At 38.3% G+C, this 13,709-nt stretch overlaps 1 protein-coding gene across 2 annotated transcripts in view; it reads right to left on the reverse strand.

Annotated features, from left to right (window-relative positions):
- ARL13B (ARF like GTPase 13B) overlaps positions 1-8,831 on the reverse strand; it is a 65,708-nt gene extending 56,877 nt beyond the window's left edge. The window contains exon 1 of one of the 2 annotated variants that reach the window (XM_019755540.3): positions 8,478-8,831. In XM_019755540.3, coding sequence (XP_019611099.1) covers positions 8,478-8,536 — 59 coding nt within the window. In that variant the 5' untranslated portion in view covers positions 8,537-8,831. The remainder of the gene's footprint in view (positions 1-8,477) is intronic. The other variant, XM_019755539.3, reaches the window with a different exon arrangement.
- Between the last annotated feature and the right edge of the window lie 4,878 nt (positions 8,832-13,709).

Raw genomic sequence — 13,709 nt, forward strand, 5'->3', positions numbered from 1 at the left:
TATATCAAATGCCTTAAACTTTTTCATATCATTTGATCTAGAATTTCATTTCCAAAGATATATACACCTTTGCTCCACAAAGTATTGTTGGTAAACAGTGAAAAATTTTAAACATTCTAAATATATAATAACAGGAATGATTAAACATACTGGTGAATATATGCAACACAACACTGTTATTAAAAAGATGAAGAAAAATACATATAGATGCAAAAAGATGTGTTATACATTAAAGCCAAAAATGGTAAATAAAAAGCTGTGAAACAGCACTCAATTATCTCACTATTGTTTAAAAGTTTACATGTATGTGAGAGATTCTACACCAAAATACTAGGAGATGAGATTATGGGTGATTTAAATTTGCCACTTTTTGCTTACCTGTGCCTTCAATGTTGTACAATAAACAAGCATTACCTTTAAACAACAATAGTATATGTTATTTTAAAATGTTTTTAAATAACAACAAGCTCATCTATAAAACATCTTGCAAGACTAGTGAAAAGAGTTGAGTAAACATTTCATTCCATTACATAGGTAAGTAGAGACAAATACAAGGTACTAGACAAATACAATGAAAGGGTCAAGAATCTAGTAGCTGGATTTCAAAGACAGTTTCCTGAAGGAGAGAATCTCCCAGCTGAGATTTGAAGCATGATTAGGGACAGCCAAAGAAAAAAAAGGGCACTTGGGAGGAAAGGAGAGGCTAGAGAAGTCAAGTATCCCAAATTTGGCATGATAGGAGGAGAAAGAATGGCTTATGAAGAGTCCATATAGCATAGCTCAGGTCAAATCATGAGTAACTCATAAGTAAGAAATTTAGATGGTATCCTGAAGGCACGTAGGAAAGACTGAGGATTTAAAATATCTTGTATACTAAAAAGACCACTGACAGAAGTGGAGGATTGATCAGAAGGGAATAGCAGAAAGTCTGTCAAAGAAATCTGGGAGAGAATGGAATAATGGAAACAGCGCAGTCTGTATGGAAAGGCTGAAAGAGTGCAAGATGTTTAAGGGGTAATAAGCAGGCAGAAACCAAAGGACTTGATGATTTGAGATAACAAACCACAAAGGGGTGTCCAGGATTGCTCTCGGCTTCTGATTGGGATAACAGGAAGGTAGAAGCAATTCGGCATGGACACGAGAGAGGATGTAAATTCAATTTCGGATGTGCTGGGATTGAGGATTCTGTGGCAACTGGATATGCATGTGTTCAACTCTGTGCTGGAAACAGACTTGGGAGTAAATGTTGAGGTGGTAGCTGAAGTCCCAATATAAGGTGAGATTGACAACAACGGGAGACTATGTAGAAGAAAAGAGAGTTGAAGACAGACCCTGGGACAAACTTGGGAGTCAGGTGAAGAAAGGCTAACTGGCAAAAACAGATAGAAAAGGAAACTGGCAGAAAGGTAAAGATTTAAAAATCCAGGAAAAAGAAATTAGAGAATTTCAAAAAGGAAGTAGTCTTAAGTGTCAAATGACGCCAAGAGACTGAAAAGAATCCATTGGATTCAATAACCAGGTAGCATCTGATAGAGTAAGAACAAGTGCATTGAAGGGTCCGGGAAGAAGTCTTGTAATATGGGAAGTTAAGGAATGCATGGGAAGGAAGGAAGTTGAGAAAGGGCCCGTAATCCATTGCCAATTGTTAAGTCTGGGTGAAGGGAAGAAGGAAGAGTAGGGAAAGAGGGTTGTTCAATAAGGCAGACACAGAATAATGGTGTCCCAAAGATGTCCACATCCTAATTTCTGGAACCTGTGAATATGTTACCTTACAAGGCAAAAGGAATTTTGCTGACACAATTAAGTGAAGGAGCTTGGATGGAGAGTGTATCTGAGTATCCAGGTAATCACAAGATTCCTTTCAAGAGAGAGGCAGATCAGAGGAGAAGATGCTACGCTGCTGGCTTTGAAAACAGAGGAAGGGGGCCATGGGCCAAAGAATGCAGGCAGCCTCTTTCTTTGCTGGAAAAGGCAAGGAAAAAGAGACTATCCCCTAAACCCTCCAGAAAGTATACAACTCTGCTGACCCATTTTAGACTTCTGAGGTCAAAGCAGTAGGCAATAGATTTGTGCTATTTGAAATCACTAACTTAATAGTAATGTGTTAGAGCAGCAACAGGAACCACTTAGTTTGGTTTGTTTTTTAGATAAGAAAGGCTTGAGCATGTTTACATACTAAAGAAAAAATAGAAGAGAAGCTCTGAGAAAGATTTATTTTTAATAATAAAATTGAATGATAAATTTGGGATAAAAGTTTAGGTTTATTCTTGTATCCTAGAAGTTCTCTCTTATCTGTGGTCAAATGCTGAACTACTGAAGTTCACCAGAAAGTGGAAAGAAATGGAATAAAGAGCACAGGCATAAGAATTTGCCTTGGAAAAGAAAATGGACCCTTCTTCCGCTAACATAGAAAGGGAGTAAGGAAAGGGCATCTATATTGGTAAGTATAAAATGAATAGACGAGGGTAATTTACTAATCACCACTTATCTCCTAGGATTAGAAGTGTTATTTAGTAAGTACTATGTGCAAAGCATCAAGGACTTACATAAATTTTACTTCTCAAAATGCTGCAAGCTAGTAATTACCCACATTTGACAGGGGGAAAAATTGCCCAAACTCCTAGGATCCACACAGATGTGTTTAACTCAGAACACTATATTGAGAAATCTGGCAGACACCAGCACAACCAAGTGATCAAGGTTACCACCACTACTAATAAGAAATACACATCACACACCCCTCGATGTGATGTACCGAGAAGGACACCTCACCTCTGTGGCATCCCTCTGCCCAATAACATGACAACACCTTTATCAAATCACAAGAAAACAAATTGAAGTGTGTTCTACAAAAAAAACTGACAAGTACTCTTCAAAGTCTCAAGGTTAGGAAAGATTACTACAGATTGAGGAAGATCAAAGATCAAGGCAGTGTGGAATCCTGCATTACGTCTCGTAGAGAAAAAAAAGGTCATTAGGTGTTAAAAATGAGGTGACCTCAGAATAAAGCCTGTAATTTAGTTAATAATATCGTACCAAGGTTAATTTCTTAGCTTTGATCATTATATTATGGTTTCAAAATAAAACGTTGAAAAAAAAACACTATACTGTGCTGCGTCTACGGGAGCAAGACACTTAACTGTGGGTCTAGCTATTAGTCTGTTCATGACTAATTTACATAGCTTGAAAGAGTAGGTTCAGCGTCTGATAATACCATGCATTTTGTCCCTGAATTGCCAGGCATCCTGGTCCTGACTCCTGACTGACATTGAGGCCTTAACTCTTTTTTCTTTTTTCCAACTTTAAATAGCTTTATTTAAGACATCACATTTACCACTTTACAATACAGTGCTTATAAAGTGCATCGTTATTTCCTTTCCTTGTGCACATATTCCATATTCAAGTATCAAGAATGCCCAGTTTTTTTACAATATAGCAGCTCAACTTTAAAACTGCCATGGAATTTGCTACAAATTTGGGTCCTTCTGTATTTTGTGTGGAACAATGCTATTTCCATGCTCAAGGTTGGCTTAATCAACCTCTTCGATGGTGGGCCCAGAAGAAGCACCACCAGAAGGAGGGGCTCCACCACTGGGGAACGCCCAGGCATCCCTCCTGGCATGCCCCCCATGCTCTGGTACAGCTTGGTAATGATGGGATTGCAGACTTTTCCCAGCTCATTCTGCTAATGTTCAAATTTTTCCTTCTCTGCAGTCTGCTTCTCATCAAGCCAGTTGATGATTTCATCGCACTGGTCAATCTTCTGTTTGTCCTCATCATTGATCTTGCCTTGGAGATTTTTCATCTTCAACAGTTGCTTTCATGTTGAATGCACAGGATTCAAGTGAATTCTTGGAAGACACCTTGTCCGTCTGCCTCTCATCTTCAGCTCTGTACCTCTCAGCTTCCTGTACTCAATGTCTTCCTTCCTCAGAGGACGCTGTCATTAGTGACGGTAATCTTGCTCTCTTTTCCTGTACTGTTACCCACAGCGGAGACAGTGAGGATGCCATCGGCATCAATATCAGAAGTGACTTCAATCTGAGGAACATCTCGAGGTACAGGAGGTGTGCCTGTGAGGTCAAACTTGCCAAGCTGGTGGTTATCGTTGGTCGTGGCCCGCTCACTGCGCGCACCAGGCTGGTGGTCAGAGCAGGTAGTGAAGGCCTGTGTCTGCTGAGTCAGGATGGTAGCATTGTGCTCGATGAAGACAGTCATGACTCCACAGCAGTCTCAATGTTAAGGGAAAGAGGACTGACATCCAACAGCCACAAATCTTGAACACTTTCAGATTTGTCTCCAGATAGGATGGCTGCCTGGGCGTCTACACCGTAAACAACAGCCTCATCAGGGTTGATGCTTTTATTCAACTCTTTTCCATTGAAGAAGTCCTGTCGGAGTTTCTGAATCTTGCGGATACCGGTAGAACCACCCACCAGGGCAGTATCATGGATCTGGAACTTGTCGAGCATGGCATCCCAAAGGGCTTTCTCTATAGGGCCCAGGGTGCCACAGAAAAGGTCAGCCCTCGATTCTTTAAATCAGGCATGGGGGAGAGAGGTACAAAAGTCGATTCCTTCATAGAGCGAATCAATCTCAATACTGGCCTGGGTGCTGGAAGAGAGCACGCTTAGCACGTTCACAAGTAGTACAGAGGTGACTGAAAGCCCTCTTGTTCTCACCGATGTCCTTCTTATGCTTGCACTTGGACTCTGCAATAATGGTTGTCAAAGTCTTCTCCACCTAAATGGGTAACCCTAGCTATCGATTTGACTTCAAAGAATCCTTATTTAGTTGTGAGAACAGATACATCAAAAGTGCCACCTCCCGAGTCAAAGATCAGCACATTTCTTCCAGCTCCAACCTTTTGTCTAAGCCAGTGAGCAGCAGCAGCTGGCTCACTGACGATACTAAGTACATCGAGACCAGCAATAGTTCCAGCATCTTTGGTAGCCTGACCCTGAGAGGCACTGAAGTAAGCAGGTACTGTGACGACAGCATTGGTAACAGTCTTCCCAAGGTAGGCTTCTGACATTTCCTTCATCTTTGTCAAAACCATAGATGACACTTCTTCTGATAGAAACTCTTTGTCTCTCCTTTGTATTCTACTTGGACCTTGGGCCTGCCAGCATCATTCACCACCATGAAGGGCCAATGCTTCCTATCGGATTGGACAATAGCATCATCAAATCTATGTCTAATCAGGCATTTAACATCAACAACCGTGTTGGTGGGGTTCTTTGCAACTTGGTTCTTTGAAGCATCACTGCTCAATCGTTAGGTATTAGTAAAGGTGACATAACTTGGGGAGGTTTGGTTTCCCTGGTCATTAGCAATTATTTCCATATAATCATGCTGGAAGACACCAACAAAGAGTAGGTGATGCCAAGATCAATGCCAACTGCAGGTAGGTCCCTTAGACATGGTTGCTTCACTGTAAGCGTGGCTTGCTAAGAAGATAGATCCCAATAGCTGTCCCGTGTTCAATGAGCTGGTGCCTTAACTCTTGATCTCTGATTCCTCTCTTATTCTTATCACACATTGTGAAAACTGTATCTAATCCCAGATCCCAGTTCTCTAGAATAATAGGCTCACTGGGAGAGCATTAAAGTGAGGACAGGTGGGAAAACCCAAAAAGTGCAAGATATATTAGATAAATCCTCAAAGTAACCTAAGAACATAGTGTATTAGTAAACATCATGTGCGCTCTTACACTCTCTTCTCACATTTGCAAACGTATCTTCATAAAATATAAACATGAAGAAGAAAATCAATAAGGAGCAGCACAGCCAAAAACTTTAAAAATCTACAATAGATCATAGAAGCACAAAATTTTATATGTACTTTAAATCAGCTTGCTCACCTCTCATTCATTCCAGTAAATGGAATTACTTGCTAATATTATATACTTTCAGATGATTATTGCTAAGGTGTGATCAAACTATACACAACATTTTGTAAATATTTATTCAGCCACTAGTACACACTAGACATTGAACAAGGATGCATAAAAGATGGGTGCAATCCAACTTGCTTTTAAGTCCTATAGGAGTTAAGTATCCAACATTGAGAGATGTTTACCTATGCCCTCTATATTAAGTCATGATCTAGATCAGGGAGGTTCAATAGAAATTAACTATAGACCACATATATGTTTAAATTATCCAGTTTAAATCTTCTAGTAAGCGTATTTTTTAAAAAGTGAAAATAAAGGGTGAAATTAATTTTAATATTATATTTTATTCAAACCTATATTATATACAAAAGTTATCTCCACATGTAATCACATTAAAAATGCTTATGATATTTACTTTTTTTTTTTTTAAATAATAAATCTCCTAAACCCACTTTGTATTATATGCTTAAAGCATCTCAGTTCAGACTAGCCACGTTTCAAATACTCGACAGCCACAGGCGGCTGGTCACTACTGGACAGCACAGGTCTAGATGCTATTCGGACATTCTTCTTTTTTTCTGAACTCTGTCCTTTCTTCAAACACTCATACTAGAGATTACCAGATTTTGCTGTGTATAATATACACTTTTTTGTCCAAATTTATGAGGGAAAAATAAGGATGCACATTATACATGGGTAGTACTAATTCGCTATCTATATGAATGTTTTTAATTCTTTTATTTATGCTTATGAGTTAAAAGTGTAACTCTAGAAATCAATAACGATATCCACATGCAAAATAATACCCTGGAATATGATAATTGGTTTTGCTGAACTTACAACGAACTTGCAATGACGAAGAGTTCTTGGCCTTCTATGATGCGCAAATATCATAAATTTGTTACCAGTACATAACATTTCTTGTACCTCCTATCTGTTCTTGTGTTTTGCAATTATGTTACAAAATTTCTTGTACCATAATATGTTAAAAAATAAATGCAAAAATTCCTTTATAATACAAAAAAAGAAACAAGTACATAAATGTAAACAAGTAAAAATTTGAATTAAAAAATTAAAATGAAAAATTTTTTTTTCCCCTGAAAGTTTGGGCCAAAAACGTGGGTGCACATTATATATGGGAGCACATATACACGGCAAAACATGATATATTACGTCCACTAAGAGAAGCAAACGTAAGGAATGATTAATTAAATTGAAAGCCCCTTTGGAGTGTAAACTTTTGGGGTGTTTTTAGTTAAAAGGACACATGGTATTGTTCCCTCTTCCAAAAACAAAACACATTTTTTGAAAAGCAGACATCGGAAAAAAAACATAATGAGCCGTTTATTATGAATGACCCTCAAGTCTCAGTAGAGACTCAGCAATCACAACAGAATATGACTAAGACAAATAAATCAGAATCTATACACACAAACCTCTTTGACTCTAACAATCATATCACATATTTAAAACATTCAAATCTAGTTAGGAGATAATAAAGGGGAAAGAATTACAAAAATTTCATTTAGAGCAAATTTCTTTTCTAAATGTAGGCATTTTTCCCTTATAATATACAAGCATAGCTTTACAGATTCATTCTTTAAAGGACAGTTTATCCTTACCACAAATATTAATACTATGTTTAAAATGTTAACGATTTAAAAACAAAATACAAAAACTTTGCTACAATTTACCCTTGGCCTAATTCTAAAGTAGAAGTATACCAAATTGGTATTATTTATAAAGAGTAACAACTTAAGCTTTCTTTATAGGTTGAGCCTCTCAATTTAAAACATCATTTTCCCTGATTCCTTCCAATGCCTGGCACATGATATTTTCTCAACAAGTGTTTGTTGAGAAATGAATGAATACCTAGTAACGGGCACTGCATATTAATATATCTAGCATTTTAAAATAAAAAAAATAAGCATTGGACTCTTTCAATTAAAAGGATTAACTAGATTTCATAAGAAAATTGACGCTATATTACAGTTACCCAGGAAAACACTTTCCATCAATTATTCTCAACACTCCAAAGGCACAGATATTATCACCCTCATTTAATATGAGGAAGGTGGGGCCAAAAGTGTTTAAGTCATACACTGTAATTATTAAGAAGTGGAGCCAGAATCCAAGCCCAAGTAAGTCCTCAAACAAAACGTGCGTGCGCCGTGTGTAACAGATGTGTTATGTTATGAAAACTATACCCATGCTTCTCTACTTTAAAAAAACAAAACAAAACAAAAATGTCATTACAAAAGCTTCACAGGAAAAATACACAACGGACAGTTTCCAATTCCACGCACACACACAAAATCCACAACTTTTTAAGAACTTCGAACCCATTTATATTATAACAATAGGCATTGTTGATGAGAATTTAAATGCAACTAGAATAAAAGGTTATCTCCTCTTAGCTCTCCCACCCACGGACAAGTCAAACTGGGAGCGAAAGCATCCCTCGCGGCCTGGGAGAGACTGGACCAGGCTCAGAGAGGTGAGGCGGCTCCCCTCCCGGCCCCTCGGGGCGCAGCTGTCCCCATCTCCTAGAGCGGCGCCGGACCAGCCGGCTCCAGCCTACCTGACAGGCTCCTGCCGCCGCTTGAACCAGCTGCAGCAATTGGCCATCAGACTGAACATCCCAGGCCGCTCCTCCCTCCGCCTCCCATCCGAGCCTGGAGCGGGGGTGGGCCCCTAGTTGCCACGGGCCAAGTCCCGAAGCCGCCGCCGCTCGGAGGAGCCTCTAAGGCGGTTAGCCCCAAAGGAGAGACCGGGAGATGAAGGCGGTCAGTCCCAGTACAAAGCAGGGATGACCGCGTTAGCGCGGGAGCGGGAAACGACTGCCCTCCTAGCCCGGGGACAGCCGACCCAAGGTGCAGATTCACAGAACTCAGCAGCGTTACGGGGCCCAACGGAGAAAACCCCCGCGTCGACGTGCTGACGTTTCTCCTACGCGCGGAAGGCCCTCCCCCAGTACCGCCCATGCACTTCTCCAATCATCGTTCAAGGACCTGCGGTGGCGGCCCCTGAATGGCTGAAGGGGCCCAGGGGGTGGTCTAGAAGAAGGAGGTGGAGCTCCGGAAAAGTGGTTCTCGTTACTAGGCAACGGAAGCGTCCAGAGATGAGCTGAGGGATCATCAAGGAGTCTCGGTCAAAGTTTACCCGTGCGCTCATCCAAAAGTGTGTTGGCAGCTGCGGGTGCTGCTCCTCGCCTGTCTCCAACCACAGATGAGATCCAAAGATCTCAGGTCTTCTGCGTGCTTTGTTTTGTTTTGTTTTAGGCACAAGGGATGGAGATCCTCTGAGATTTCGGCTGACTCTGGTACACAACTATAGAAACAATACACAAAACAATTATTATAAAGACAAGGAAAAAAGCTCATTTGCTAGTTATATCAATAGTTCAGAGGAGTTTTAATCTATATAATGTCATTGCTGTTTGTTACGTAAAATGTGAAATGGAATTGTATGTATTTATTGTGTGTGTCGGGGGGCGGGGGGTGTATGATCACGGAAGAAATACATGTCCGTTGTAGAAAATGTGAAAACACCAAAAAAAGGAATAAGATAAAGAAAATAAGATCTCACACTCACCGCTCAAAGATAAACAGTGTTAATATTTTGATACATATTCTTTCCAGGATTTTTAGATATATAGATTATTAGCTTTTTGGTTTCTGCAAGATGGAGCTGGTGATCTACTACCCGTTTTGCAACATGTTTTATTTAAAGAGATATGTAATATCTTCATTTCTTTTTATATTCTTTGGAAAAGAAATGACAAGTATATTCCTATTGAAAAAAATGTATGCATAAAATATAGGGACCTGTATGTCCATTCAGTTTCTACTAATATATATTTCAAATCCTGATAAAAGGAGAGAAGGCCCTGGGGAAAATAGTGTTTTGGAACTATGATAGATGTAGGTTTAACATTTTTTTTTACTTAAAATTATTACTAGCTCATGTAATCCTAATTCAAACTCATATACGCATACATCTCTAGTAGCTTACTGTTTTGTAAATCAAAGAACCCCATCTGTAAAATAAGAATAATACCTACTTTGCAAGTTTCTTAAGATGATGAAATGAGAGAAATAAAGCTCAAGTGCAATTTTTAATAATAGACAACATATTTTGAAGTTGATGTTGCTTTTCCCATAAACATTTATGGCACGTATACTTGTAATTCTCTCCAAACTGGTAGGAATCTTGTTCACCATTCTCATTGTCCTCCCCTGACAACTTCAAGTTTCTTTCCAATTGCTCAAGGCTATGTGACCTTTACCAATTTTCCTAACAGAACTTGCCCTTCTTCAACAATGCTAGATGCTGCCTCTGCCCAGACTTTCCTATCAATATATTAATATACTTCCATTACTAATAGTACTAATACCTCTAGTACTAATGAAGAAAGTTAAATGATACGTTCTTGAATCTTTTTCCCTCCCTGCTATCCCTATTTCTTCTTATTTTCCAATGTCTCAAGACGTTCTCTTACCTCTTTTCCAAGGCTAACCACTTTCCTGGGACTTGGACAAACATCATTTTTTCAACTTCTCTGAAATCCTGTTTCTTCAATTATTTCTTCTTGATCCAGCATCTTAAATGTATCCCTCTCCATTTCTTTCCTCGATCTTAGGCTACAGTCTCCAGAGTGGGTTGAGGGAAAGAGGGAAGTGTAGGATAAGGCCGCAATTCCTCCTTAAGTGTAGCCAGGTAAGTACTGTTCTGCTGACTCTTTAATTTCTCAACCCAACTTATTAAACTGGTGGTTTACAAACCCTAAAGCATTACTTTTGCTGTTCACTCTTTTTATCAATTCACCGTGATTGGTTCCACCAAACTACTCAAAACACATTTTCTTCGATATAATTCATGTCTTCCTAATTACCAAATCAGTTCTCATTTTCTTTTTCATCAGTTAATAAATTTAATACAGTTCACTCCTTTAAAGCTCTTTCCTCCCTTGGCTTTTCACAATTATGCACTATTCTGGCTCTCTTCTGATCTTACTGGTCAATTCGTCCTTTAGCTTCCCGTATATGTGTTCTCCCAGATCTACCATTATCCTTCTGCTTTCCTTTTTAAAAACATGTTCTCTTAGATAATCCATTTATCACTTCTGTGCCCGAGGGCCTTACTATGTGGATGTTTCTTGAGCATTTCTGGAACCATACTCAGTACCCTTTCTTTTCAAAAATATACTGAACCCAGTCGTGGCTTCTAGTTCTGATAGTGATACATTACCAAACACGTCTGATGCAAACATACAGTCAGTCAGTTAGCTAACTAAATGGACTATTAGTTTTCAATATATTAAGTGGATTGGTACACATAAGTGTTGCTCACTATTTGTAGCTCTCTTTTCCTTACAAACACATGAAAAAGTTATTCCCAGCCTCTTGAAGTCATTGGACTTGCTTTGTCCAGTGAAATGTGCATGGTAGTGGTTCTGTCACTTCTTGGAGAAATCATTTGAAAGTTAGTATCCAATTCTCTATGTTCTCTCTTCCTTTGAAATGTTGATTTGGGAGCCCATGTTAACTTTGAAGTAATATAATATCAAAACAGCATGGTATGCTGAGCCAATGCATGGAGGACAGCCGCTTGCAGAGTCATACAGTGAACTTCCCATGAGCAAGAAATAAGCCACTGTAATTTTGTGGCTGTTTTATCACATTATAATCTAGTTTAAACTGATGAAGAAAACAGTCTTGCTGCCATAATTTCCAGTTGAGTCTTATTTTATCTCCCAGGGATTGTTGAAATAGCATCCTAAATGTTACCGGGCATTTTTTTTTTCTTTTAGCTTTATTGAAGTATAATTGGCAAATAAAATTGTAATGCATGTGTACAATAGAATGATTTGATATAAATGCACATTGAGAAATGATTCCCACAATTGAGTTAATTAATACATTTATCACCTTACATACTTTTTTTCTGGGGGCAAACATCTGAGATATGTCTTAGCAAATTTCAAATATTCAATACAGTATAAATAACTATAGTCATCATTCTGTACATCAGATCCTCAGAATTTATTAATCTTTTAACTGAAAGTTTGTACCTTTTACCAACCTCTCCCCTTTCCCTCTACCTCCCAGACTCTGGCAACCACCACTCTACTTTCTGTTTCTATGATTTCGCTTTTTTTTTTTTTTCAATTTTACATATAACATAAATTGTACCATATAGTATTTGTATTTCTCTGTCTGGCTTATTTCACTAGCATATTACACTCCAGGTTCACCCACATGTCGCAAACAGCAGGATTTCCTTTTCTTTTTTTTGGTAATGCTTAGTAATACTCTATGATATATATGTGACATATATACAAAATATATGTAGTATATATGAGGTTGGACAATTAAGATCACAAACTCTTCCTAGAAATAGTGCTACATACCTTGTTGCTGAATATCACTACAGTCACCTTCTAAGTACTCCCCTTGGGAAGCTATGTATCGACAACAGTGCCTAGTCCACCCTTCAAAGCAATTTTGGAGCTCTTTTTCTGGAATGGCCATCAGAGTTGTCATCGTATTACCCTTCAAGCCCTCAATGTCATCAAAATGTCTTCCTTCCAGTATTTCCTTCATCTTCAGGTAAAGAAAGAAGTCATTGGGGGCCAGATCAGGTGAGTAGGGAGGGTGTTCCAATACAGTTATTTGTTTGCTGGCTAAAAATTCCCTCACAGACAGTGCCCTGTGAGCTGGTGCATTGTTGTGATGCAAGAGCCGTGAATTGTTGGCTAAAGTTCAGGTTGTCTAACTTTTCATGCAGCCTTTTCAGCACTTCCAAACAGTAAACTTGGTTAACTATTTGTCCATTTGGTACAAATTCGTAATGAATAATTCCTCTGACATCAAAAAATGGTTAGCAACATTGTTGCAATAAGTTCGAGAACTTAATTGTCAGACCTTGTATGTGATAAATATAACATATATAAATACATAATATATTTATATTAACAGTTGCTTTATTCATTCATCCATATGTGGACACTTAGGTCATCTCCATATCTTGGCTATTTTAGTGCTGCAATGAACATGAGAATACAGATATCTCTTCCAGCTGGTTATTTCATCTCCTTTGGTTATATACTGAGAAGTGTATCATATAGTTGGATCATATAACACTTCTGTATGTACTAGAAATATAGTGGTAGAACTAAAATATATAGTATAGTTCTATTTTTAGTATAACTAAAATATATGTTTTCCATATGGCTGCACCAATTTACATTTCCACCAACAGTGTACAAAGGTTCCCTTTTCTCCACATCCTTGACAATATTTATTTGTTGTCTAAATGTTACTTGGTTTCTAACCTTTCTCAGCTCTGATCCATTTTGAAAACATTTCATAAGGTAACATTCTTAAATTACAACCACAAAAATCATTATCCTTTTTAAAACAAACATATAGAAAACAAACAAATAAAACAAGCTAGTCTTCCCTGCCTATAGTTTAAAAATTTTAGCCTGATTACTTGTTTTCACCAAGGACATGTTAAAAGTTTATTGTAGGAAAATAAAATATATAGATAGGCAAAAGAAAAATGACCCATAATCCCAGCACTGCAAATGATCACTATGGATATTTTGGCATAAATATTCCCAGGCTTGCACTCTTCAATTGAATTTAGTTGAATGTTCCACTCACTGTTCTAGGCACTGGGAATATAGTTGGAAATAAAACAAAAAATTCCTACCCTCCAGGATCTTACTCTCTAGTGGTGGGAAGGATGAGGAGGCAGATAATGGCATAATTAATAAGTGAATTAGATAATATATTGGAAGACCATA

This window comes from Rhinolophus sinicus, chromosome 17, assembly GCF_057876585.1.
Source record: "Rhinolophus sinicus isolate RSI-liver-muscle chromosome 17, RSI-T2T, whole genome shotgun sequence".
Lineage (NCBI taxonomy): Eukaryota > Metazoa > Chordata > Mammalia > Chiroptera > Rhinolophidae > Rhinolophus > Rhinolophus sinicus.